This window comes from Apodemus sylvaticus, chromosome 16 (genome assembly GCF_947179515.1).
Source record: "Apodemus sylvaticus chromosome 16, mApoSyl1.1, whole genome shotgun sequence".
Classification (NCBI taxonomy): Eukaryota; Metazoa; Chordata; class Mammalia; order Rodentia; family Muridae; genus Apodemus; species Apodemus sylvaticus.
The window spans coordinates 67,835,741-67,859,760 of NC_067487.1; the positions used below are offsets into that span (position 1 = coordinate 67,835,741).

General features: G+C 36.6%; 1 protein-coding gene across 3 annotated transcripts in view; it reads right to left on the reverse strand.

Moving 5' to 3' along the window:
* The window catches only part of Homer1 (homer scaffold protein 1), a 101,780-nt gene that overhangs the window by 37,509 nt on the left and 40,251 nt on the right, over window positions 1-24,020 (reverse strand). For all 3 annotated transcript variants that reach the window (XR_007973707.1, XM_052159728.1, XM_052159727.1), the window contains exons 2-5: window positions 23,519-23,675; window positions 18,517-18,648; window positions 15,878-15,970; window positions 8,945-9,084 (exon numbers count right to left, since the gene is read on the reverse strand). Coding sequence is in view for 2 of the 3 variants with exons in the window: in XM_052159728.1 (XP_052015688.1) it covers window positions 8,945-9,084; window positions 15,878-15,970; window positions 18,517-18,648; window positions 23,519-23,675 (522 nt within the window). In the remaining variant the exon portion in view is untranslated. The remainder of the gene's footprint in view (window positions 1-8,944; window positions 9,085-15,877; window positions 15,971-18,516; window positions 18,649-23,518; window positions 23,676-24,020) is intronic.

Genomic DNA, 24,020 nt, shown 5'->3' on the forward strand with positions numbered 1-24,020 from the left:
GAACAGTTAATGTGTATTGAAAGAGGGAGGACTACCAGCTAGGTGTGGTGGCAAACACTTGGAGCACTTGGAAGGCTAAGACAAGAACGAAGCTCAAGGCCAGGCCGAGCTACATAGGCAAAGCCCATCTCAAACACAACGAGCAAAGCAAAGCAAAGCAAAGCAAAGCAAGAGGTAAACAACAGTAGTGTGCTCGGAGTTAGACAACACACACAACCTGTTTATAATTTAACAAATTATACTCATTCTCTGCACTGGATGGGGGAGAACTGTATTTCATAGAACATGAGAGTCCTTAGGTAGTCTCTTATAGTAACTTAGCTTACAAATAAGCATTACCTTCGAAAAACTTAGCTATAAAAATATATTAAGCAACAGGATCAAATATGTTTTCTACAAATGTATTAACCTTGCATTATAGAGGCCAAAGTCATGCCCTGGTTTCAAAGCATTTTACAGAACTAACTCTAAGGTTGCAGTTCAAGAGTGTCATAGACTACTTTTATTGTTGAAAATTAAAACAAGCCCTCCTTTGGTGTCTCAGGTACATTGGGGTAAAATTTTTTAACACTAATTTCTTTAGGACTTTCTATTCCACTATGTGTGCAAAGCTTGAAAAATGTCCTAAGAGATTATCATAGCATTCCTGCATTATTTGAAGACTTATGCAGAAGTTTATCAAACATTAAAAATGCCTGTGTCCAAAAACATAACCCCTCCAAAGCAAACCAAGTGGAAAACTGTCCAAAAAAACAAAACAGAACAAAACAGATCATATATAGATGATCATTTAAAATAAATAGTTGACATTTCAATAGTGCAGTAAGAAAAAAGTCACCTATACAACAATTATACTAGAAATCAATTATCTGAAATGAATAACTTTAATCTTCAAAATAATAATATATCTTAAAAACCTGGTAGCAAGCAAGCTCTATTCATATCTTCTATGTAAGAATTACTTCCTACATGATGGAGAGAGATAAAAAGACAGGAAATCTTCACATTTGAATGCAGCAAAACGGAGGCCCAGTGTTGTGTTCTTTAAAAATATTAATATTTTTCTAAGAATTTTTTCCTATCAAGTTTGTTTTTTCTCTTGAAATAACCCATGGACATTGCTGTCCTTGCCAATATATAAATATTAAAACTGTCACACTGTTGGAGCATAAAAGAAATCATTAACAGGAATTAATATAATGGAAGAGGTGTTAAAAATCTAGGAATACAGGGGAATGTGTTTACCCTGCTACCCATCCACAAACACTGCACAGCTTCTATCTGACTTCACGCCAAGATCAGAAATGAAGTAAGGGCCTCTGCTCTCCTCATGTGATGATCAGTACTATACTCGCTAGGGCGATTAGGGAGATGAAATACAAGACATCTAGATGAAACAGTGAGAGAGTAAAACTGTGTCAGTTGGCAGAAAATGTAATTTTATCTTTAGAAAATCCTGAGAAATCTGCTTTAAAACGATTAAAATTGAGATTAATTTTAATTGTTGATCAGAATGCCAACAGCTTCTCTATATGAATTCAGAAGGAATTTCTATAGAAAAAACTTTGCTTAGAAATTGTAGGGACTCAAGACTCAATCTTAAAAAAAAAAAAAAAAGGAAAAAGGTATACAAATCATACTTCCCAATTTTAGTGATTAATCCAAAGTTAAAATAATGAAGGCAATACAGTATTGGTGTAAGGATAGAACTTATCACTGGGCCAGAACTGAGAGTTCAGAAATAAAGCTCCAGTTTTACAGTTTTTGTTTAGAATGCCAATAAATTTTCAGTGGAGAAAGAATGGCCTTAAAAAGGGGGGATGGGGGAGTTGGCAAGATGGCTCAGCGGTTAAGGGCACTGGCTGCTCTTCCAGAGGTCCCGAGTTCAATTCTCAGCAACCACATGGTGGCTCACAACCATCTGTAATGAAATCTGATGCCCTCTTCTGGTGTGTCTGAAGACAGCAACAATGTACTCATATACATAAAATAAATAAATCTTAAAAAAACAAACAAACAAACAAACAAACAAATAAAAGGAATGGGAAAACTAGATAATCCCAGAGAAAAGAATGAAGGCAAGCCTCTACCTCATATCACATGCAAAAAATGGATCAGAGAGAGAAACTGAAGAGCTGAAACTCAGAAAAAAATAGAAGTATAGTAAATCTTATGACCCCAGACTAGTCAGTGACTTCTTAATATATGGCATTAAAAACATAGCAACTAAAGAAAAGCATATAAATAAACCAGAAATAAAGAAATGTTAAAATGTTTGTATTGAAAAGCACAGCATCCAACAAGGAGACAACCTACTGAATTAGCAAAACCATTTGAAACTCATTCATTTGATATAGGTTTAATCTCTAGAATATATAAAGGGGCCCACAAATCAAAACCGGACGAATTTCAATTGAAGGCAGGTAAAGGATCTGAGTAGCCATTTCTGCAAGTGTACCACAGGCATCAAAAGATGCCATCAGGGAAATCAAAGTCACAACAAAATACAAACTTAAGCAAGGGGATGGAAATCATAAAAAAGGTGTGGGAGATATATAGAAATTCAAGTCAAATTGAGAACTCCCAAGTAAGAAGTTAAACATTCAGAGGCAAACATGTTAAACCATAGTAAAGTTAGGAGGTCCTGTGTTTGAAAAGTGACAGAAAAAAGCTTTTTAAAAGTTTATACAGAGGATCTCCCTCAGTCAGGTTAGTCTCATGGTCTAGACTTCTGGTATCTCTCGGATGCACTCCAGCCACTAGGCATAAGGGTAGAACATTCTCTGATTCTATTTCCACTTTCTTAAAGTTGGCTTCTAAACCAAATAATGGCCAAAGTTCCTTCAACTCCAAAGTCCTAATATTTTAAGCTTCAACACAGCAAACGTCATGAAAATTAACATATCGGCCAACAAGCTAAACTGTGAATGAAGAAAATGGGAAACAGATGTAATGAGCACAGCTGGCGTGCTCTTCACTAGTGCGCTCGTGGTGTGGGCTGCACCTCCCACACTCCATACGGAAGGTGTCACTGGGGGCACACTTCCAACACACTTTAACACTGTCGTTCACTGTGATGTTAAGTGTGTGAGCCTCACGTAAGAAACAAACACTGGGGTGACCTTCACAGAGATGGGTTCAAAGCTCTAGGTGAGAAGCCAGGTCAGTCACCGAGACTTTTGGCATCCCTCTGACTTCCCCTCTTGAACACTGCAGTTTACCACAGACCCCATCCTTCTTTGCAGCACCCACAGCACACATTTCCATCTCTTTATGTGGCTTGCCTGCCTCTGTCTAGGTTTGTTGTATTTTGGCCTTAGCCCTTAATACTCTTAGGTCTGAAATCAAATAGAAACAAAAAGCATTTTCCTCGTGTGCAGGAGCAGACTGTCCAGATCACACACCTCTTCCCACTGGAATCCACACAGTGGTTTGCTACGGACGGAAAGTGAAAGTAGAATTGTTAAAAATCCTCCAAGGAAAGGGATCATACTCTAGGTCCACCTCACCCACTGCCTGCTCCCACATATCTAATGCCAGAAAGACAGGCAGCTGTGAGAGGGCGCTGACGGCCACTGTGGATGAACTGGGGAAAGAGTAACCCACGCTGCAGCTGGCATAGAGATGTCGGACTCTCACAGATAATTGTCTTATAAATAACTTATACTGAGTGATAATATGGCTCACAAAAGGCTTTAGCAAATTTTAACATTTCCACAAAATCTTGGATGACCAGAAAAAAATGAAAGCGGTTTTTTAAAAATTTAAGACAGATATGGAGAGAGGGAGTAGCCTTGTCTAGTCCCTGATTTTAGTGGGATTGCTGCAAGTTTCTCTCCATTTAGTTTGATGTTGGCTACCGGTTTGCTGTATATTGCTTTTACTATGTTTAGATATGGACCTTGAATTCCTGTCCTTTCCAAGACTTTTAGCATGAAAGGATGCTGAATTTTGTCAAATGCTTTTTCAGCATCTAATGAAATGATCATGTGGTTTTTTTCTTTGAGTTTGTTTATGTAGTGGACAGCACTTATAGATTTCCTTATATTGAACCATCCCTGCATCTCTGGGATGAAGCCTACTTGATCCTGGTGGATGATCGTTTTGATGTGTTACAAATGGATGGAGCTGGAGAACATCATACTAAGTGAGGTAACCTAGTCTCAAAAGATCAATCATGGTATGCACTCATTGAGAAGTGGATATTAGCCCAGAAACTTTGAATACCCAAGACATAATCCACATATTAAATGATGTCCAAAAAGAATGGAGGAGTGGCCCCTGGTTCTGGAAAGACTCAGTGCAACAGTATAGGGGAATACCAGAACAGGGAAGTGGGAAGGGGTGGATGGGGGAACAGGGGGAGGGAAGAAGGCTTATGGGACTTGCGGGGAGTGGGGACCCAGAAAAGGGGAAATCATTTGAAATGTAAATAAAGAATACATCAAATAAAAAAAAAAGGAAAAAGAAAAGAAAAAAAAGAATTTAAGGCAGAAAATTAGGTATATCTAGTCAGAAAACTATTTAATAATCTTGGTCGATAAACTGTATTCTTTGTTGCACATTATTTTAAAAATATAAATTGCTTCTCAGTTTATAGAGAATGCAGATCAATATCTAAAAGGCAAAGTAATAAGACAGCACTTATAAAATGCCACCCTTTTACAATTATATAAAGTAAATTCTGCATTTCTAAATGGCTGAATTATGATCTCAAGCTATCTTAGCTTTCATATTAATTCTGAAAAGTAATTTTTGAGGTTTGACAATAAAAAATCACAACTATAACAGTTAAGGGAGCTGCAATATTTATAGTTTTTTTACCTATAATTTTATCAGTGATAAGAAACTCTTCTAATGAAATTAAATCCCAGCTATATATATTTATTCCAAATAAAAATTATACACAGCAATTATTTTTACCTTGGCTCATAACTATAGCCTTCTAGTTCTGTTTACTACTTAAAAAGGAGTGAGACAGTGTGCCTAAACGTGCACACATGTGGCAAGTCAGTCCTCTTTGAGACAAGGTTCCGCTCTGCAGCCCTGGCTGGCTTAGAGCTCCCAGAGATCTACTCTCCTCTGCCTCTGCTGCACCAGGATTGAAGGCGTGAAAAGCACACCAGGTAGTACTGAGACCTCTTAACACCATTCACTTTTTTAAAAGTTGTAGTATCTGCAAATAAGTATAAATTGTATTTAATTTATAGAAAGTACATTTTGGTATACTTTAGTTTACTTAAATATAAATATTTAAAAATTTAAAAAATTGGCTAAAATACTGCCTAAAGTATCCAAGGAAATTTAATTTTTAAAATTGTACAAAATTCCTCTAGATATAATTTCAAGTTAGTGCCTTTCTGAAGCTTAGACTAATAAATTAAATGGAGTGAATCAACTCATGTGTTTATTATTATACTGTCATACAGCAAAAATCGATAAACTAGAAAATATTTCTGCATACATCTTTTAATGAATTGTTGCAAACACACAAGTCACAGAGAAAATCTCAAACAGAGTGGAAGATACACGCAGTACCTCCAAATGAATAAAGTCCAGCAGCACCGTGAGGATGAATTATCCAAACAGAAGAATCCAAATGTAGTCAGTGCTTGAGAGCCTACCTTCCATTACAGTAGCCAAACTTTCCAAAATGTCAGTAAAAAATAGCTTCACAAACTGCTGCAATATGTTCTGAACTCTCAGAAAGATGATAGCAGCTATGGATCAATATTACACTGCATCTCTGAGAGTCAAATTGTAATTAACAAAATAAAAATTTCAATTTCCAGTAATATATTTCAGGATCGCATTCCAACAGCATTACAATAATATAAAACTAACTACTTCTAAGAGAATTTAGGTTATCTTAAATCTTATTCTAAAAAATCTAACCACTTTCTAGAATTCTACACAAATGACACCAGGAAGCAAACAATTACCTTGAATGAGAGAGGAAAACTTTTTCCTACACAAACATACAAGTTAGTCTATTAGGATCTAATGAGATTTTAGTCCCCAGATATAAAACTATGGTCTCAAAGAACACCCTAAAAAGTCACTTTAGTTTGTCAATGAGTTTCTGTTCAACCTCAAAAGGTAATTATCATTTAAGTTAAAAAATAATTTTAAAGAAAAAAGCAATTTAGAAAAGATTTAATAACATCCTCTCAAAGAAATTCGTAAACATTTATACTCACAGTCTTCCTGCTTAGCACATCCTAAGCTTCTGAAAGCATTTAAAGAGGTACACCAACGACTGATCATTCCTTGAAACGTGTCTGATTAGACTATTATTGCATAGTTTATGACAAGGACATAAAACAGTATTATAGCACTTAACTAAAAGTATATATGAGCCCTTATGTTTACATTTTAATTTAGCAGTATGGTTTTGAGAAACCAAACGAAGTAGTAAATGATTTAAGGAAAGGCATTATGCCACTGAATTAGGTAAAATAAAAACTGTAATAGCTTAGTACATACCTTTCCTTAAGAGTTCAAGATAATTTTAAGAAATTATTGTGGATGAAAATATGTATCTAGGATTTGCTTTAAAAATAAAACAGTGTAGGGTGGAGGGTTGGCTTGGTGGTTAGGAGCACACTGCTCCTATAGGGGACTCAGCTTCAGTTCCCAGCACCCACATGGTAGCTCATGATCATCTATAAGTCCAGTTTTAGGGACTCTGAGACCCCCTTCTGGCTTCTGTGGGCACCAGGTATAGACATGCCTGTATTCAAAACACCCATATACATATAATATAAAATTACAATTAAAATACTGAAATGGTAAGTCTGGGAGTGTGGCTCACTTGGTGCAGGCCTACCTATCATGATAAAGACCTGCAGTTGAATCTCAACACTGCGGTAATGACATATTAGTAGAGAACAAGTGAGTGCAGTGACAAGAGTGAGACCGGCCATGCTTTTCCCTGACTGCTAAGGCCAAAGCGGTATTTCCATAGGAGTCTATTATTGTAGTCTGTCTGTGCATATCTGAAATCTTATAATAAAATTATAATTAAAAACAAAAGACTTTCTTATATTCCTAAATCAACATAATTCTAAAATAAAGCTTATAAGTACAGAATAGACTTTAACCACATTACTAAAATTGTCAGGCCTAAAAGTCACAGCCTCTTTACTAATTAGTTATTCTCAATGTAGAGTAAACTGTGACTCTTAAGAAGAGCACAAGCAGCCGCCGTCTCGGGTAGCACAACTGACTGGATTAGTACCTTTACACTGTTCACTTGTTTGGCCTTTGTTGTTTTCACTATGTACCCTGTATATCGCCATCGTAACTGTCCTAGTTTTCTTTTAAAACAGATACTCTAGTGATTTTGCTCTCCATTTAGCAGTAAAATTAGAGTGAACAAGGCAGGAACATCCTAGCCAAACCCTTTTCTTAAACTAGTCTTCTTTTTTGTTAAAATAAGTACTCAGGAAGGAAAGGCAAAACGACAATCTAGGTAATCTCTAAACACAAGAATTTTGTCTTCCTTTTCCAAGAGGAAAAAAATAGTATATCCAATTCAAATATATGTGTACTTTAGACTTAAGTGATATTAATTATAATTTTTTTTTCTGTTCCTAACTCAGGAAATGCTAATCTCAGTTCTATATAGGTCTTTCCAGATAGGTACTTACATAGTATGCTTATGTTGGATATTTGGCTTAAATGTACTATTAACTAATTGAAAAAAATTATATACATACATACACACACACACACACACACACACACATACACACACACACTGTATATATAACATATACATACTAGGGAAAGGTTGGAAGAACTGAGCTGTCAAATTAAAGTAATTAGTAATGAGCAACTGGACCCAGGATTATAAATTTAAAGATTTAGTTTTCTCATAATAAGCCGAAGGCATGTGCTTCCATACTGTGATGCTTTACGTTATAATTCAGCATGCACATATGAATGCTAACACTGAAGCACCACAGTGGGCTTCACGGTCTTCTCTTCCCAAGAAAAAGCCTATCTGAAAGTGCCACAGTGTGGGAAATCTTGACTAACATCTCTGAGATCCTTTACCTGGACAATCAGGGATTTCTGCAGTAGCTGGTAATAATCTAGCCCACATGGAAATCTTGATTTCAGTCACGGAAGTAAATGAATACAGAAGCATAAAACATCAAATTCTGAGGAATACTTTCATAAAATACTATAGCTGGAAATTCTTAGAATAATAAAAACTATATAATTATAAAATGCCCTTACCATAATTATAAACTTAAATGAATCTAAATTTTCTATTACAATATTGTCAAATCCTCCATAACAAGTCACAGAAGCAGTATCTTTAAGGTCGATATGCTTTTTAAAAAATATTTTCAATAATTCCATTTCATATTCATCTTTATAGTCTAGTAACACCACAGTATGGCCAATAACTAATGTTACTAATTTAAAATGCTTTTAAAACATGATGTATCTTTTAGAATACAGAATCCTCAAGCTTTCCTCCTGTTGGCATACAAAAACAAATCTGCCATTAATGTTACCAGGCTCACGCCTGTGTCCCTGTCTCTGGACAACTCCTGTAAGCCCATGTAAAGCTTTTCTTTAGAGTAGATATTCTATTGTTTCTAATTACAAGTTAGAAATCTTATATAACGTATATAAAAAACAGAAAACTGGTTAACAAAAGGGATCTTTAAAATATAGATAGAAAGAAATTATGTTTTGTCCATTGAAAAAGTTTCTCCTATAATTAGCTCAATGCTCTTTTGTCCACAGAGATAATGGAAAATATATTCATTCAGTCAATTTGAGCAATCAAAAACAATACATAAACTAAAGAAGTCTGACCTGAGACTTTTCACTCAAAGGCTGTAACTTCAAGAGTTTCTGAAACCAAGTAAACATCCACATGTATGCACCTTATTTAATCATGATTGCTGAACTGAATGTGTACCTATGTGAAAACGGCAACGCATTCTGGGTTGGCTCGGCCCTTGGCTCGGAGTTCTGCGTCACATCAGGTGTTCTCTCATCGTCCGTCCCATTGATACTTTCTGGTGTTAAAGGAGACTGAAGATCTCCTCCTGCTGATTCCTTTGAGAGAGAGAGAGAGAGAGAGAGAGAGAGAGAGAGAGAGAGAGAGAGAGAGAGGAAAACAAAAGAGTAAGAGAGTGTTTTTAAAGTGTTACACTTATTCAAGCACACAATTTCATCTAAATGAATTCTTTTTGATGAATCAAATAGCAGCTGAAATTTTAATTAAATTAAAAAAAGATGATTATTTTTGGCAGGAAATCAACTCATAAGAAAATTAATAATGATAATAATTTAGAAATATAATTTTTAAAACGTGAAACTATTTGGGTTAAAAAAAGTAAACAAAATAAAGGCGGTGAGTGCAGGAGTGCCAGCACTCAGGAGGTCGAGGCGGGAGGGCTGGGTGCTCAAGGTCAGGCAGGGCAGAGGCACGACCCCACCCCTCCACGCTAGGCTCTGCACTATGCTAACAAAGTGGAAATGAAATGTCTTTAGTTTCATCCTTTTTGGCTAAAGTAAAGCAGGTGCTTTATTACTTAACATTCACAAGGGACTTATTCCACTTCATTCTTTCATACTACAATAAAGCTGTCAATATCGCTCTTTTCTGTATACAAATTTGACAGGAAAATCTGAGGGAGACACTTTTATAAGTTTGATATATAAAAAGATGGAGTTGAGATTTCAGGCAACCCTGTAATATTCTCTTATAAATTATTTCCTATATTTTGCCACTATTCAAAGCCATCATCTTTGAAATCCCATTTCCTGTCACCCGTGACAGTTCTTACACAGGGCATAGTACATGCACAGCATGTAGCGTAGGTTTCCTCTATTCCTGTCTGATAAGAGATGCCTTTACTTTAATTCTGAAATTAACAGACTTATCATTGAAGTTTTTGATAGAGTTCTAATTTAATTTTAACTAATTAAAATTAATAAATTAATTTAAACTTTTAAATATGTCAATAGTAAGGATTAATAAAACAGTAAACAGGAACATACCCAAGTATGAACTAACACATACTTTTTTTTTAAAAAGATTTATTTCCTAATATGTGTGTATGTGTGGGGGGTGTATATGTTTGTGGGGTGTGTGTGTGTGTATGTGTGGTATATGTATGTGTGTGTGGTATGTGTATGTGTGTGGGGTGAGTGTGTGTGTGTGTGTGTGTGTGTGAGAGAGAGAGAGAGAGAGAGAGTCTAGGGTCCCCTAGAGCTGAAGTTACAAGGTACTGCAAGTTCCCTGCTATGGGAGTCTTGTAAGAACAATGAAGTGCTCTGAAATGCTGAGTCATCTCTCTAGCCCTAAGTTCTTGATGTGAGATGTACTGACAGAAGTTAACCTTCACCCTCCTTGTATATTTTTCACTGTTTTACTCAGTTAACTGCATTAAATGCTTAACAAGAGTCAGCTGTATTTGTGTTCAAGATTGTTTATGCCAAATGTACTTATATAATAACTGTATTAAACAGTATGCAAATTACTGAAATTTGAACACAAAACTAGGGTAGTTATTTTAATTAAAACCGAATAAAATGCTTTAAAATGTCTGAAAAGTAAATGGTTATAAAGTAAAATAAAACAGGTAAATTAAGTATATATAGTACACTATGTATTTTTACATAATATCACATATACTACCATATATCAGACAAACAATATAAAGATAGGATATTCGGATATCTTTGCAAGTACCAAAGTTTAACCTCAATTATCTCTCGCTGCCTATTCACTTCAGATGCAATGTGAGTGCTGCCTCACCTTCTCTGCCATAATGAATTATATTCCTTTGAACTTCAAGCCAAAGTAAACAGACCCTTAAAAACAAGAACAAAACAAAACAAAACAAAAAACCAACCTCAAAACTATAGAAAACTTGTAAAGGACAAAAAGGTCCCTGTGTACACGGATAGGCCCTGGAGAAGCAGGAAAAGTTAACACAGCTCATCTCTCCAAGGGAGAAGTCACTTGGCTGCTCTCCCAAGGCTGGGGAATTGTAGCTTACAACAGTATCTGCTACCTGCTGAGCCAGGCTCTGCCTCACTGCCTATAGTATTCTGCTTATTTATCCTGGACCCTCCCCCAGACCTTGAGCACTACTTCTGAGCCATAAAACCCATCCTTGTGAGAGGTATCATTTGTACTGTACAACAGCCTAAGTGGCATCCTGACTGTGTTTACCCCGGCCATCCTCCCTCGACCCTTACCCTGAGCAGTGCTTGGAAGTCAATAAGACCCATCGTTCAGACAAAAGAGCTTCATTGTGAACATATCTTAAGCTTTGTAGTACTCATGGGGGCTGAGTTAACTGTTATCAAGAAGTTTTCCCAAAATTGTGCTGTGCTTAAATAAAGCAAAAACAAGCTGACATCAGACTCCAAGAAGCCTTATCTAAATCGAGCTGCACTAAACTTCATTGCTCCCTCACCCAGACTGCGTTCCCTGCAGGGTCCTCCCAGAGTGACTACTGGCATAGCTGGGAAGACGAAAGTAGGGCTCAAATCAACAACATATTCAAAGGTTTTAGATAAAAATATTGGAGAATTAAAATTATTGAATTTTAGCAAAAATAATTTAAGTAAGAATCCTTTAAAATATAGTTCTCAACATTCCTAATGCTACAACCTTTTAATACAGTTCATGTTTTGATGACCTGCAACCATAAAATTATTTTTGTTGCTACTTTATAACTGTAATTTTGCTAATGTTATGAATCATAATGGAAATGTTTTTGGAGATAGACATTTGCCAAAGTAATTGTGACCCACTGCATTAAATTATTTTTCTTAACATTCTCCCCCAACAATGGGGATTGAATCTAGGGTCTCCTGAATATAAAGCAAGCACTGTATCACTAAGTTACATTCAGCTCAACCCTGGTATTTTTTACTTCCTGTTATTTTAAGACAGGATCTTGTTTATTTCAGTTGTCCAGGCTGGCTCTGAAGTCAGTCTGTAGCCCAGGCATACTTTACAATCCCACTGCCTCAACCTCCAGAGTACTTGGGATCACAGACTTGTTCTTCAAGCCTTAACTCTTTCTTGATTAGTATATCAACTATTAGTTTTGATTCTAACAGACAAAACACAGCCTGTATCCCGTTTCCTGCTCTCCCTTTCGACTGTCTGAGACTTCATCTAGACTTATTACAACCTATACAGATTTGATTTTATTAATTATTACTTTGCCAGGCTCATGCTAGCTTTCATTCTCACCACATTAAGCCAGGGTATATACAGTCTTCGCTTAAGAGTTGAGCAATATGAAGTGGCAACCTGTTGTCTAACAAGGAGGTGGCATGACTTGTTTGTCTGTATCGTTTCTTACATAAGGCCAGTTGCATCAGTATCTCTGGAAAAGGAATGGATACCTGGGCTCCATGTTAAGCCTAGCGAATTAAAACCTGCAGCATGCTTTAACAAGTCTTTAAGGGAACCTGATGCATGTTGTATTGGTGCTTTTGTCCACTGTCTTAGTCAGGGTTTCTATTCCTGCACAAACATCATGACCAAGAAGCAAGTTGGGGAGAAAAGGGTTTATTGAGCTCATACTTCCACGTTGCAGTTCATCACTAAAGGAAGTCAGGACTGGAACTCAAGCAGGCCAGGAAACAGGAGCTGATGCAGAGGCCATGGAGGGATGTTTATTACTGGCTTGCTTCCCCTGGCTTGCTCAGCCTGCTCTCTTATAGAACCCAAGAGCACCAGCCCAGGGATGGTACCACCCACAAGGGGCCCTCCCCACTTGATCACTAATTGAGAAAATGCCCCACAGCTGGATCTCACGGAGGCACTTCCCCAACTGAAGCTCCTTTCTCTGTGATAACTCCAGCCTGTGTCAAGTTGACACAAAACCAGCCAGTACATCCACTTAACACATGCTAGTCATCTGAGAAGAGGGGATGTCAATTAAGGGATCGCCTCCATCAGTGTGGCCACAGGAAAGCATGTGAGGCATTTTCTTCACTAATAATTGATGTGGGAGTCCCAAGCACTGTGGGCAGTGATACCTCTAAGGAGGTCCTGGGTTCTGTGAGAAAGGGAGTTGAACAGGACGTAAGGAGCAAGCCAATAAGCAGAGTTCCTTCATTGCTTTCACTTCAGCTCCTGCCTCCCGGTTCCTGCCTTGGCTACCCACAATGGTCTATTACCTGAGTTATGAAAAAGCAAATACACCCTCTTCTCCCCACGTTGCTTTTGGTCATGGCCTTACCAAAGCATTAAAAACCCTAAGACATATGGCATCTCTGTTTTCCTTACAGCTATTATGTGCCAGATAATTTAAAGACATTATAATTATTGCCCCCACCATTATGACCACACCAGCATCAACAGGTGCCTATATTTATTAAAAATTTACTATGTCTAAGGATTTTCTAATCCTCACTGAATTCTCACAGTAACAGAGAGGAAGTTGGTCTTATTCCCATTTTTCATGTGCACATACACTACCACCATCACTTATCTGTCTAATTCATAAAGCTCACAGAGGTTAGTGCCAAGATTCAAGCCGGGCTCTAGAGCACACACATCATCATGAGTTGCCATGGCCTTAGCACACTCACCTCTCTTGATGTAATACCCATGCTACAGGTGCACAAGCACTCTTGGGTTAAGCATCTTCCCCAGTCACAGAAAACAATTAATTCTGTCTGACTTGAAAATGTGTACGATTTTGTTCCATGCCTTAATCTAATTTATTGTTTGTTGTGTATGTGAGGTAGAAGAAGAAGAGGGGTTCAGAGGGAGGGAGAGGAGAGAGAGGCAGAGACAGAGACGGAGAGAGGGTGGGAGTAAGGAAGAGAAGGGTCACAGAGTATTACAGAATGAGGTATTAAAGAGTCAAGAGTTGGGGCTGGAGAAATGGCTCAGTGGTTAAGAGCACTGACTGCTCTTCTGAAGGTCCTGAGTTCAAATCCCAGTAACCACATGGTGGCTCATAACTATCCATAATGAGATCTGACACCCTCTTCTGGTGTGTCTGAAGACAGCTACAGTGTACTTACATAGAATAATAAATCTTGGGGCTGGAGTGAGCAGAAGTTCTGAGTTCAATTCCCATCAACTGCATGATGGCTTACAACCATCTGTACAGCTACAGTGTACTCATATACACAAAATAAATAAACAAATCTAAAAAAAAAAAGTCAAGAGTTGGGTCTCTCCTTCCACCCTGAGGTTCCAGAAATCAGTTTTAGGCTACCACGTTTGCACAGCCTGTGGTTTTACACAGAGCCATCTCATTCTCTTTTGATTTGTAGTGCAGGACATCCAACCTAGAGTCCGGTATACAAGTGATCTCTAAAGCTATAGAGTAAGTTAGAAGACCTCAAATATTTGAAAAGAGAAATTAGGAATGTATCCCAAATGCCGATCAAATTAAGATATTCTTTTACTATTTTTACATCACAAAATTTTTTCAAGTATGATTACTTTTTCTATATTGGTTTGATGAAGACTTCCCTTCTATTAGAGAAGAAATTAGCTTACTAAATTGTACTATTAATTAGATACAGTATTAAGTTATAACTGGAGAAACAGTAAATAAATACAATGGTAATCTATTATCCACTACAATTTATTGATTTTTTTGTGTATTCGCTTACTGAATGTGCTGTTTGTTGCATTTTTGGTAACAACAAATCATTCATGTAAGGAATTGGAACTCTGAACATATATTGGCACATAACTTGAAATGGATTTATGCTTAAAGGAATCATTGGAGTAGAAAATCATTTGACAAATAGATTCAACACAGTTTAACTAACAAAGATCACCCAAAATTACCCCAGACTACTACAAGAATGGACCTTGGCTTCAATTGGCAGTGAAGGTTTAGTCTTTGAGGAAAGCACTTAGCAGAACTCTAATGAAAATAAAAATGAACCTTCACTCTTAGAGAGGTTTGTCAAGTAGGTAGAGATAAAGAGATCTTAAGATCAGGAAGAACAAACAATATGCCTTGTATTTTAAAGTGTTTTATATTTGTAATGCTTTGATTTTTAACTGTTACTACTGCTATGCAGAGGATGCACAAGCTAAAGAAGACATGTGGGGTACAGAGGACCAGGATGTTGGTCTCTGCTGCCACCTTGTGAGTTCTGGGGAGAAAACTCAGGCTGTCAAGTCTTCACATAAGTATCTCTACTCATCAATTATCCAACGTTGTGTAATGCTTTGACTAGATATTCTATTTCCCTTAGAACTACCAATTCTTAAGAGAAACTAAGGGCCTTATAAGGAGCACACCTGTGATGTCAAGTTAGCCATGTCAATATCAAATGTTTCTTTATCTGGCCTTGTACTGCAGAAACATATTCCTTTGTCTTCATCACCCCAACAGAAATGGAGAGCCAATGAAGCTGTTCAAACCAGCCCAACCTAAACTACTGCTGTTCTTCCACTTTTCCCATGACCCCCTTCACTCTTTCTGCCTCTTAACTACAGGCTTTCCCAGCTTCTAGCTTTTAAGACACGAGCATATTTTTGGTTTGTTTGTTTGTCTGAGCTTCTCCTGGCCTGAGGAGCTCTTTTGAGCCTCTAGGTGGCCAAATTTATTCTACTATTGCCTGCATAAAAGAACATGGACAAAACCACAGGCTGATTATCTTGTACTTTTGCTCTTCTATTGTTGGATATATAAGCTTGTCTGGGTTAATACTAATTTTTAAAACTATTCTTGTAAACACTGACATAATCTCTGTCAGTAGAGATTGATTAAGCAGTGTACTTCCATACCTACTTTGGGAATTTATTTTGCCATAACCCTTCCAAATTTCACTCTGGCATAAGGGGACAGCCTGAAATGAGCTGGGCTCACATATAAACGCAGGCTGGGACACCCACCTGTGAAGGGGTACTGGTCAGTTCCATCTTCTCCTGTGACTTCTCCTTTGCAAGCCGAGCAGCTTCTTTAAATTCCTGAAACTTTTCTGCAAACTGAACACACATAGACTATATACATTAACCAGGAAGCAGCATGCCACAGACCCATATTTCCTTCATTTTTTTTTAACTGACTCTTGCATAAACAACATAGCCTCCCAACAAATAAAGCTTGTAGTATGAAAAGATGGGGAAAGAAACTAAAACTCCAAAAAACTGTCTATAAATACTGTGATAAATCCTGTTTAAAACATCACCACATAAAGAAGTTAGAATTTGGCAAGCTGGCCTATCTTCTTCTTCTTTTGTTCTTAAGACACAATTTAAGACTCACATGGGTGGTAGAATCACTAGACAGACATATGCTATGCTTTTTCTTAATTACTAAGAAAACATACTCAATTATCTACTTATATATGAAAATAAATAAGAAAAAGTTTTTAACTATTAATAAAATGTAAATGCTCATATTGTATAAGTCACAGTTATATTATGTATCATTATATTTAGTATTATCACCAACAACTAAAAAAAATCATCAGATTTCTAAACAGCCAATTCAGTAACAGAAAGCAATAACAAAGTTTAAAAAAGAAAAGGTATAATAAAACCTTTTTAGATGAAAAAAAAATTATACATGAAATGCTAATTCTTAGAAATCCACAGGAACACCACTGCAACATACAGTGCCTATTCACGTTTGAGATACGGAAGCTCTTCTATCATATTCAGAGATAGTGAGGTGGGCTACAAAATAAACCAAAACCCAAATTCTCCAGGTAACTCGAAGTACCTATTGGAGTTAGCAATACTCATGTGAACTACATCACAATAGTAAACATTCAATCGAAACTAAAAAAGGCTAGGGGTCACAACTAGGAATAATCGGCTAAAAGTGTATTCTACCTTGAAGGGGGAAAAAGCCATTCACACACACACACACACACACACTTAAAACAAGTAACAGGAGGCAAGATGAGACTGTATGATGGACAGGTCTTAACTCACTAACCTTAATTACATTTGCTAGCTACCCAATAACTTGGAAACATATAATGAAAGATCTAACTTATTGTCAAAAATGACTTAAGCCTAACTATGAAGTGTTTCATAAAAGATTGTTTCAGAAACCAACTTACATTTTAGCTCCTTGTTGTATAAATCATGAAATTCATGTAGTAGAAACTACTTATACTTTCTCTCTGTTAGCAGACAACCCACAGGAGGTTCTATAAAGTGAGTAGTATCTAATGTATAGAATAAACATATAACTTTTCAAGGAGATCATTACTGTAATGGTAATATTCATCTGCATTGCTATAATGAGGAAATTTGATCAAGCCCCCTATACAACATCCCACAAACATATTCAGAAAGCAAGACTTGCTAAGCACAGTCAAATCATGCAATACTCACACTATAAATATAGAGAATGGTTTAACAATTACAAAGACAATAGTTAAAATAGCTTCAAATTTTGAGTTTTAAACTTTAATTTATATTGAAAACATTCATGTAAATGTATGTTTACAACTAAAACAGATGAAAACAGATTATTTCAACTACTAAACTATAAATCAAGCCAATATTCACAGAAGTCTAAGACATTTAAAATGACTTATTTTAAAGGATCTGAACAAATTTCTAGAATAACTAAGCTTACCGTTTAATGTAAATGTGCACTGTGTGTACCTATAAGAGTCTGTTACCTTGGTTCTAGAATACTTCAGGATCAGATCCTGCTTATAGCAAACCTCATGCAAGCATCTGAAGTGAGGGCAGGCCCTTTAACAAAATAGCTAACACAAGTTTTAGCATAATCCTTTACACCTTGTTTGTAAAGTCTAGTGAACAAAGCATATTCATCTTAATTACCTAGCACCTTGTGATTGGTGCTCTTTCCTGTGCACTTTTTCCTTTCTTTCTATTCTTTCTATGTATATCCACAAGAACTCAAGGTGTTCCTGATTTAAGCTCATATGAGATGGCTTCATTTACAGGCAGGACAACTGTTTTATTCCAGTATTTAGCCTGGTGATGCTCTGCATTTTATGTCTTTTTGGCCATCATAATTCATTTGATCAGCATTATTCGAGAAATTCCTCTAGATACCTGCAGAACTGCAGACATTTCCCAGGTGAGTCACTGTCACACTAAGAAACAAAAGACAACAACAAAATTCACCTGAAATCTGTATATGTCAACTTGAAATTTTAATAAAAATTTGGAAGTTTGATGGTTACTTATCTTGCAGGCTATCTCCAACTGAAGGGTACCATTTTTTGAGTAAAGCCCCTTCTGAACAGAGATCTTATCTTTTACTTCCTCCACACAAATAATTCAAGAAGCCCTTTTCCACCAGTAATGACTGTTTTAATGTGCACAATAAGTTTTCATGAAGAATTATGAACAATAGATAGTTTAGCATTGTTTACATTTATTTATATAACATTTAATATATTAATATGTTTATTTTAAAGTCACTATACTCAGAATATTATACAAATTTCTACTCTATTTTTTACTCTCCACTTCCTATTTATATTTCGGACACAAATTAGAGATGAAGATTTCCCTGAGGACTTTCTGACATAACTTACTTTTGAAAGATGATGCTCAGAGGAGAAGCCCAGCCCATAAACGGTGTTTGCCCGGCTGTCAGCCCACTGGCCAAACTTCTGAGACGTTTTAGTAAATGTCATGTTAGGAGTGATGGTGCTATTTATTATTGCCTGAAAAATAAAACAAACAAGTTCATTTCGGCTACATAAAAATAGGAACACTTATAACTTACAAGCTAAACAGATAAAGATGATTTGAGTGGTGGCAATGTAGAAATATATGACTAGTAGAATTACAGATAAATGTTTAATGATCTAAAAACTGTCAAAGGTGTATGTGGGTGTGTGGGGAAATGTGTGTGTGTGTTCCTGTGTGCATGTGCTTGTAGAAGTTAGACACCTCAGATAATCACACATGCATGTGGCCTACGGAGGGGAGACACCTCAGATGAGCAGGATGTCCAGCCTGTGGAGGTTGGTTTTTGAGAGAGGGTCTCTCACTCGGACTTGGGACGTGGTGCAAGGTTAAGTTGGTTGGATAACAAGGCTGTGGGGTCTGCCTGTCCCCACCTCCCCAGTGTTAAGTGAGTGGTGGAAACAGAATTCAGACTCTCATATCTGCACATGCAAGCAGTTTACTGACTAAGCTAGAAACCAAGGCCCCAGAGATGCAGCTTGTAAAACCATCATTTTTAACAAGCTGATAACAGCCAAATGTTAGCAGTTTCTTTTATCTTGGTTTGAGAGCTATTGCCCCTTTTTGGGACCCAGGACCTTGCATATACTAGGTGAGTTAGCCTTCAAACAGTTTTGGATGTGGCCAACTTCTTCCTTCCTTCTTCCTTTTGAATGTTTGGGATCACTATTTATTAATTTTGGATGCTGTTCTCTAGAAACAAATAGGCTTTAGTCTTAACAGAATCATTCAAAAATAAATGTATGAGGGCTGGAGAAATAGCTCAGTGGTTAAGAGAACTGGTCTTGGGTTCAATGTGCAGCACCTACACAGCAGTTCACAAGGGTTTGTAACTACAGTTCCAGGGGATCTAGCACCTTCTATTGGACTCTCCAGGCAACAGGCATGAATGTTTAGGTGCAAAACACCTACATACTAAAATAAAACTAAATCAAAAATAAAATAGCATAATATATGAATGAATACAAGTGATTTTGATTTTTTTTTTGATGCAAAAACAAGGTTTATTTTTCGGCCCATTGGGGTCAACTTTCAATTAGTACCTCAAGAGGAGTAACCAGATGGCAACCCTAAATGGCTATTACTAGCAGTTTTTACACTTTTTAGGGGTACAGGTTACATTGGCAAGGTTACAGTTTAAACTTACAGACTTCATCTTGTCTTACAAACTTCAGACTTACAATCACAAAAAAACTTAGGTTTTTTTCTACTATAGGAAAAAACAAACTCCTAAGAAATATTTTTATTTCTGTTCTCATAAAATAACAGATTGGTAGCAATATCATTTCTATTTCATAATATTTCTTAGAAAAAGTAGCATTTCATGTTAATTACTAAAGATCAATTCTGGAATCTTAACATATTTCAGGTATCATAACATATTATTAACTCATGTTCTCTGCCAGTGCTGGAAAAAGTATCATTTTTAGTTGGTAGACTAAAGCCCCCTAAAATTAAGAAATTTAATTCCACCAATAACAAAAACATGCATGTCAAATTCAGAACTTGTCATCTACCACATTAGTAAATGTGGAATAAAAATTCAGCATTTTATGAAAAAATGTTTATCAAGTGAAAAATACCACAAATATAAAATATTTACAAGCTATCAGGTATTGATGAACTTTTAACAAGCATACATGGACATATGTCCTACTAAAGAGAAGAAGATGGTACAACAGAAACTGGTTCTCTTCTTTATCACAAGGAATGGATGTGTTATCTATTGCTATAACGAGAGCTTTTATCTTTGTACAAAACTTATATATTTATATACCTTCCTCACCATCTGGTTCAAAACAGCTTGTACCAGCATACCATTTTGAGTATGTAAAACATAGCTAACAAAGATTTTTACTTGTGAACGGTCACCAAATAAGGCAAGGGGCTGGAGAAGTGGGTGTGTGGTTTAAAGCATCTGTTGCTCTTGCAGAGGACCTGAGTTTGATTCCTCACACTCACATTGGTAGCTTACAACTATCTGTAACTCCAGTTACAGACCTGATGCTCTCCTTTGTCTTTGCCAGGCACTAAGCAGGCACATGGTACACATGCATACATGCAGGCAAATACTCATCAAAATATATATAAAATAATCATAAAACCTTTTAAAAAGACTAAAGAAAAAAGGATTATAAACTGACAACAAAGGATCAGAATTTCTCTGAGTACCTACTGGCTACCAAGCACAATTCTGGAAACCTGAGACACAACAGTAAGGAGGCATTGTGGTCACAGAGCAGGTTGGACAGTGTAAAGCAATAGCTAACAGGGGAAAGTCAAAGCATAATACTTGTGAAGTCCTAAAAGGATGTGACAGAACAAGCAAATAAAGACCAGGACGCATTTGGTGGCCCTTCAGCGTTCTCCAAGAAACATGTGAGGAGGGGCCCAAGTGTTAAGCAAGGAAAAAAGGAAATTTTGGCATCAGAACCCACTAATTCTAAAAGGCGTGATGATAATCACTTAATAATACATTTAATAAGCAACAAGAAGGAATAACCAATGTGTTGGTGGACATTGGTATTCATTTCAACCATTTCAAAATAACTTTTTGTGCCTTTTTAAAGAGATGCATGCTAATCTAAACTCTGAACCTTTCCTCGTTTATGTATTATTAATCATAGAAACACCAAAAATAATGTTAGGTAATTTTTTTTTTTCTGAGACAGGGTTTCTCTGTGTAGCCCTGGCTGGCCTGGAACTCAGATATCTGCCTGCCTCTGCCTCCCAAGTGCTGGGATTAAAGAGGTGCACCACTACTGCCCAGCTAATGTTAAGTAATCTTATGCTAGAAATTTTTATTTCTTAGATTTTTTTTGATTAGGACATAACTAAGAACTTTTCTAAAACAAAAATTTTAGTGACAGACAGAGCTAAATAGTGAGAACCTGTCACAAAAAAAAAAAAAAAAAAAAGAAAAGAAAAAAGAAAAAAAAGAAGCCAGAAAAAACAACAGCCTCACATTCTCACGTGTATAGTTCAAGCGTGCACGCATGCATGCATATGTGTGCACACATACACAAGAATAATTGAACACTTTCTTCTTAGGGTTCTCTGGGCTTCCTAACACAATGAAAAAACAAAGAAATGGATGTGAGACAGTAGAAAAGACTTGAAAAAACTGAAATGTGATTAATTCAATGCAAATTCTCCTAACATGGACTGCTTCAGTTGACCTGCATCTCCACCTTTTAACCCATCGAATAAGAACACATTTTATTTGTACTTTGGATATGGTAGATTACAGAAAATTAAAGTTCAAGGAGGGAAAATAAATTAGCAGTCTAAAGCCTGAGATAATAGTTAATATCCAATGTATTTCACTAAACCAAACATTTATGCACAATTATTCTTCATTAGATAACACTTCACAGAAATTAACTATCATCGTCTTAAGTCTTTTCAGTCATTCACATAAAAGTGAAAATAAAAGCTAATTATCTGGATAACAATCCTTTTTACATGTGAAAAACAGATGCACAGAAGTTAAATATCTTGTGCAAGGTTGCAGGTCTAGCAAACTGGAAGCAGTACAAATCCCAACGAGGTGGTTTGGTTCTACTCTGCTCCTAACTTCTGCACTGAACCAACAGAGCTAAGAAAGGCCTCACAGCTCCAAGGAAGATTGAAGAAAGGAAAACTCAGGATCTGATGTTTGGGATGTAAGTTATTACATAAAATTCACTGGTAATAAGACAGATTTTCTCCTTTCTGAACAGCATACTGTCCACCGAGCATGAAGTATGTTCTGCCGATACTAACTTAATCCTTACAACTACTCAAACAGATGTGAGAGTAAGGATGTCCTCGAAAGCATTACCTTGAAAGCGATAATGTATTTGAGGAGTTGAGGGTAGAGCCAATTGTACTTGATGTCTCTCCCCAAAGCAAAGCTTTTAAGATTTCATTCTTACACTTGGGATACGTTAGTTTTCAAGTCGGTGGGCTTCATGATTTAAGGATTCTGAACTGCCTACTAGTATAAAAAGTTGCTATGGTTAGTTATTCTTTAACTGTGTTCTCATAAAGGATCTTTGCTGCTGTTTCGGATTGATTTACTTAAGGTTTATGAGTATTTTGCCATGTGTATGTTTGATGCCTGCAGAGGTCAGAAAGGGGTATCAGATCCTGGACCAAGAGAGTCTGTGTGGGTGGTTGGGTCAGCCCCATGACCCCTGATTTTGTGCTTTGAAGGAAGTATTATAGAACATTCAAATATGTGTACGACCTAGAGGTAGGTAATCTGGCCACTGGGAATGTGCTCTAGGAGGGTCGTTCTTAAGAACCCCTTCAATTCTACTGAATGGACTGTCATAATGAAGGCAGGCCTGACCCCCTTCAACTCCACCAGCTCAAAATGTAATTACTTGCTAACCGATACATTGGCCATCATTACCAAATCATACAGTGCTGCAACCAAGAGAAACACCAGGGAGTGAGGGCTATACCCTTTGGATTGTTAACCTTCAAACTATAAAGCTAAATAAACACCTTTCTGATAGCTGGTATTGTTCTATAGTGAAACGGTGACTAACAAAAACCTTCTTATCATTTAACATTAATACAAAACAGAGATACAAGGAATGTTCATTAAATAAACTAACCCATCACAAAGCTGAAGAATATGTCTCTTCATATAACTCAATATAATAAGGGAGTTAGTTTCCACAAATAACTTGAGGGAAAAATACTATTACTCAAAGAAAAATCACTTTGTTTCCTAAAGTTAAGCTTCAAAAAGTCTAGAAAAAAATATTTTAATGAAAATAAAAATGATTGAAACTGAAGTTCTATGTTATATACAGCAAAAGAGTAAGATAATTTGAAGTAAATGTAGCTTACCTTTGAGCCATCTAAACTGATTATCCTATACACATTTCTTGTGCTGTCATAAAAATAAGACACAGTAACTGCATGCTTGCTGGTGGGTACCCAGTTCTTCTTTGTGTTTGGGTCAATCTGGAAGACATGAGCTCGAGTGCTGAAGATAGGTTGCTCCCTGCGGGAAGAGAGGAAAAGAGTAAATAAAAACAGTTGTTTTTTTTTTTTTTCAAAAACCAAATCTATTTATTTATTTATTATATGTAAGTACACCGTAGCTGTCTTCAGACACACCAGAAGAGGGGTCAGATCTCATTATGGATGGTTGTGAGGCACCATGAGGTTGCTGGGATTTGAACTCAGGATCTTCGGGAGAGCAGTCAATGTTCTTAACCACTGAGCCATCGATGCCATAAAAACTGTACAAGTGACTGCACTAATGAGAAACTTATATATGTCCACAAATAAAAAAATCTTTCTTTCCAGTATGAAGTGTAAGTAGTCCAATATAAACTTCATTAAA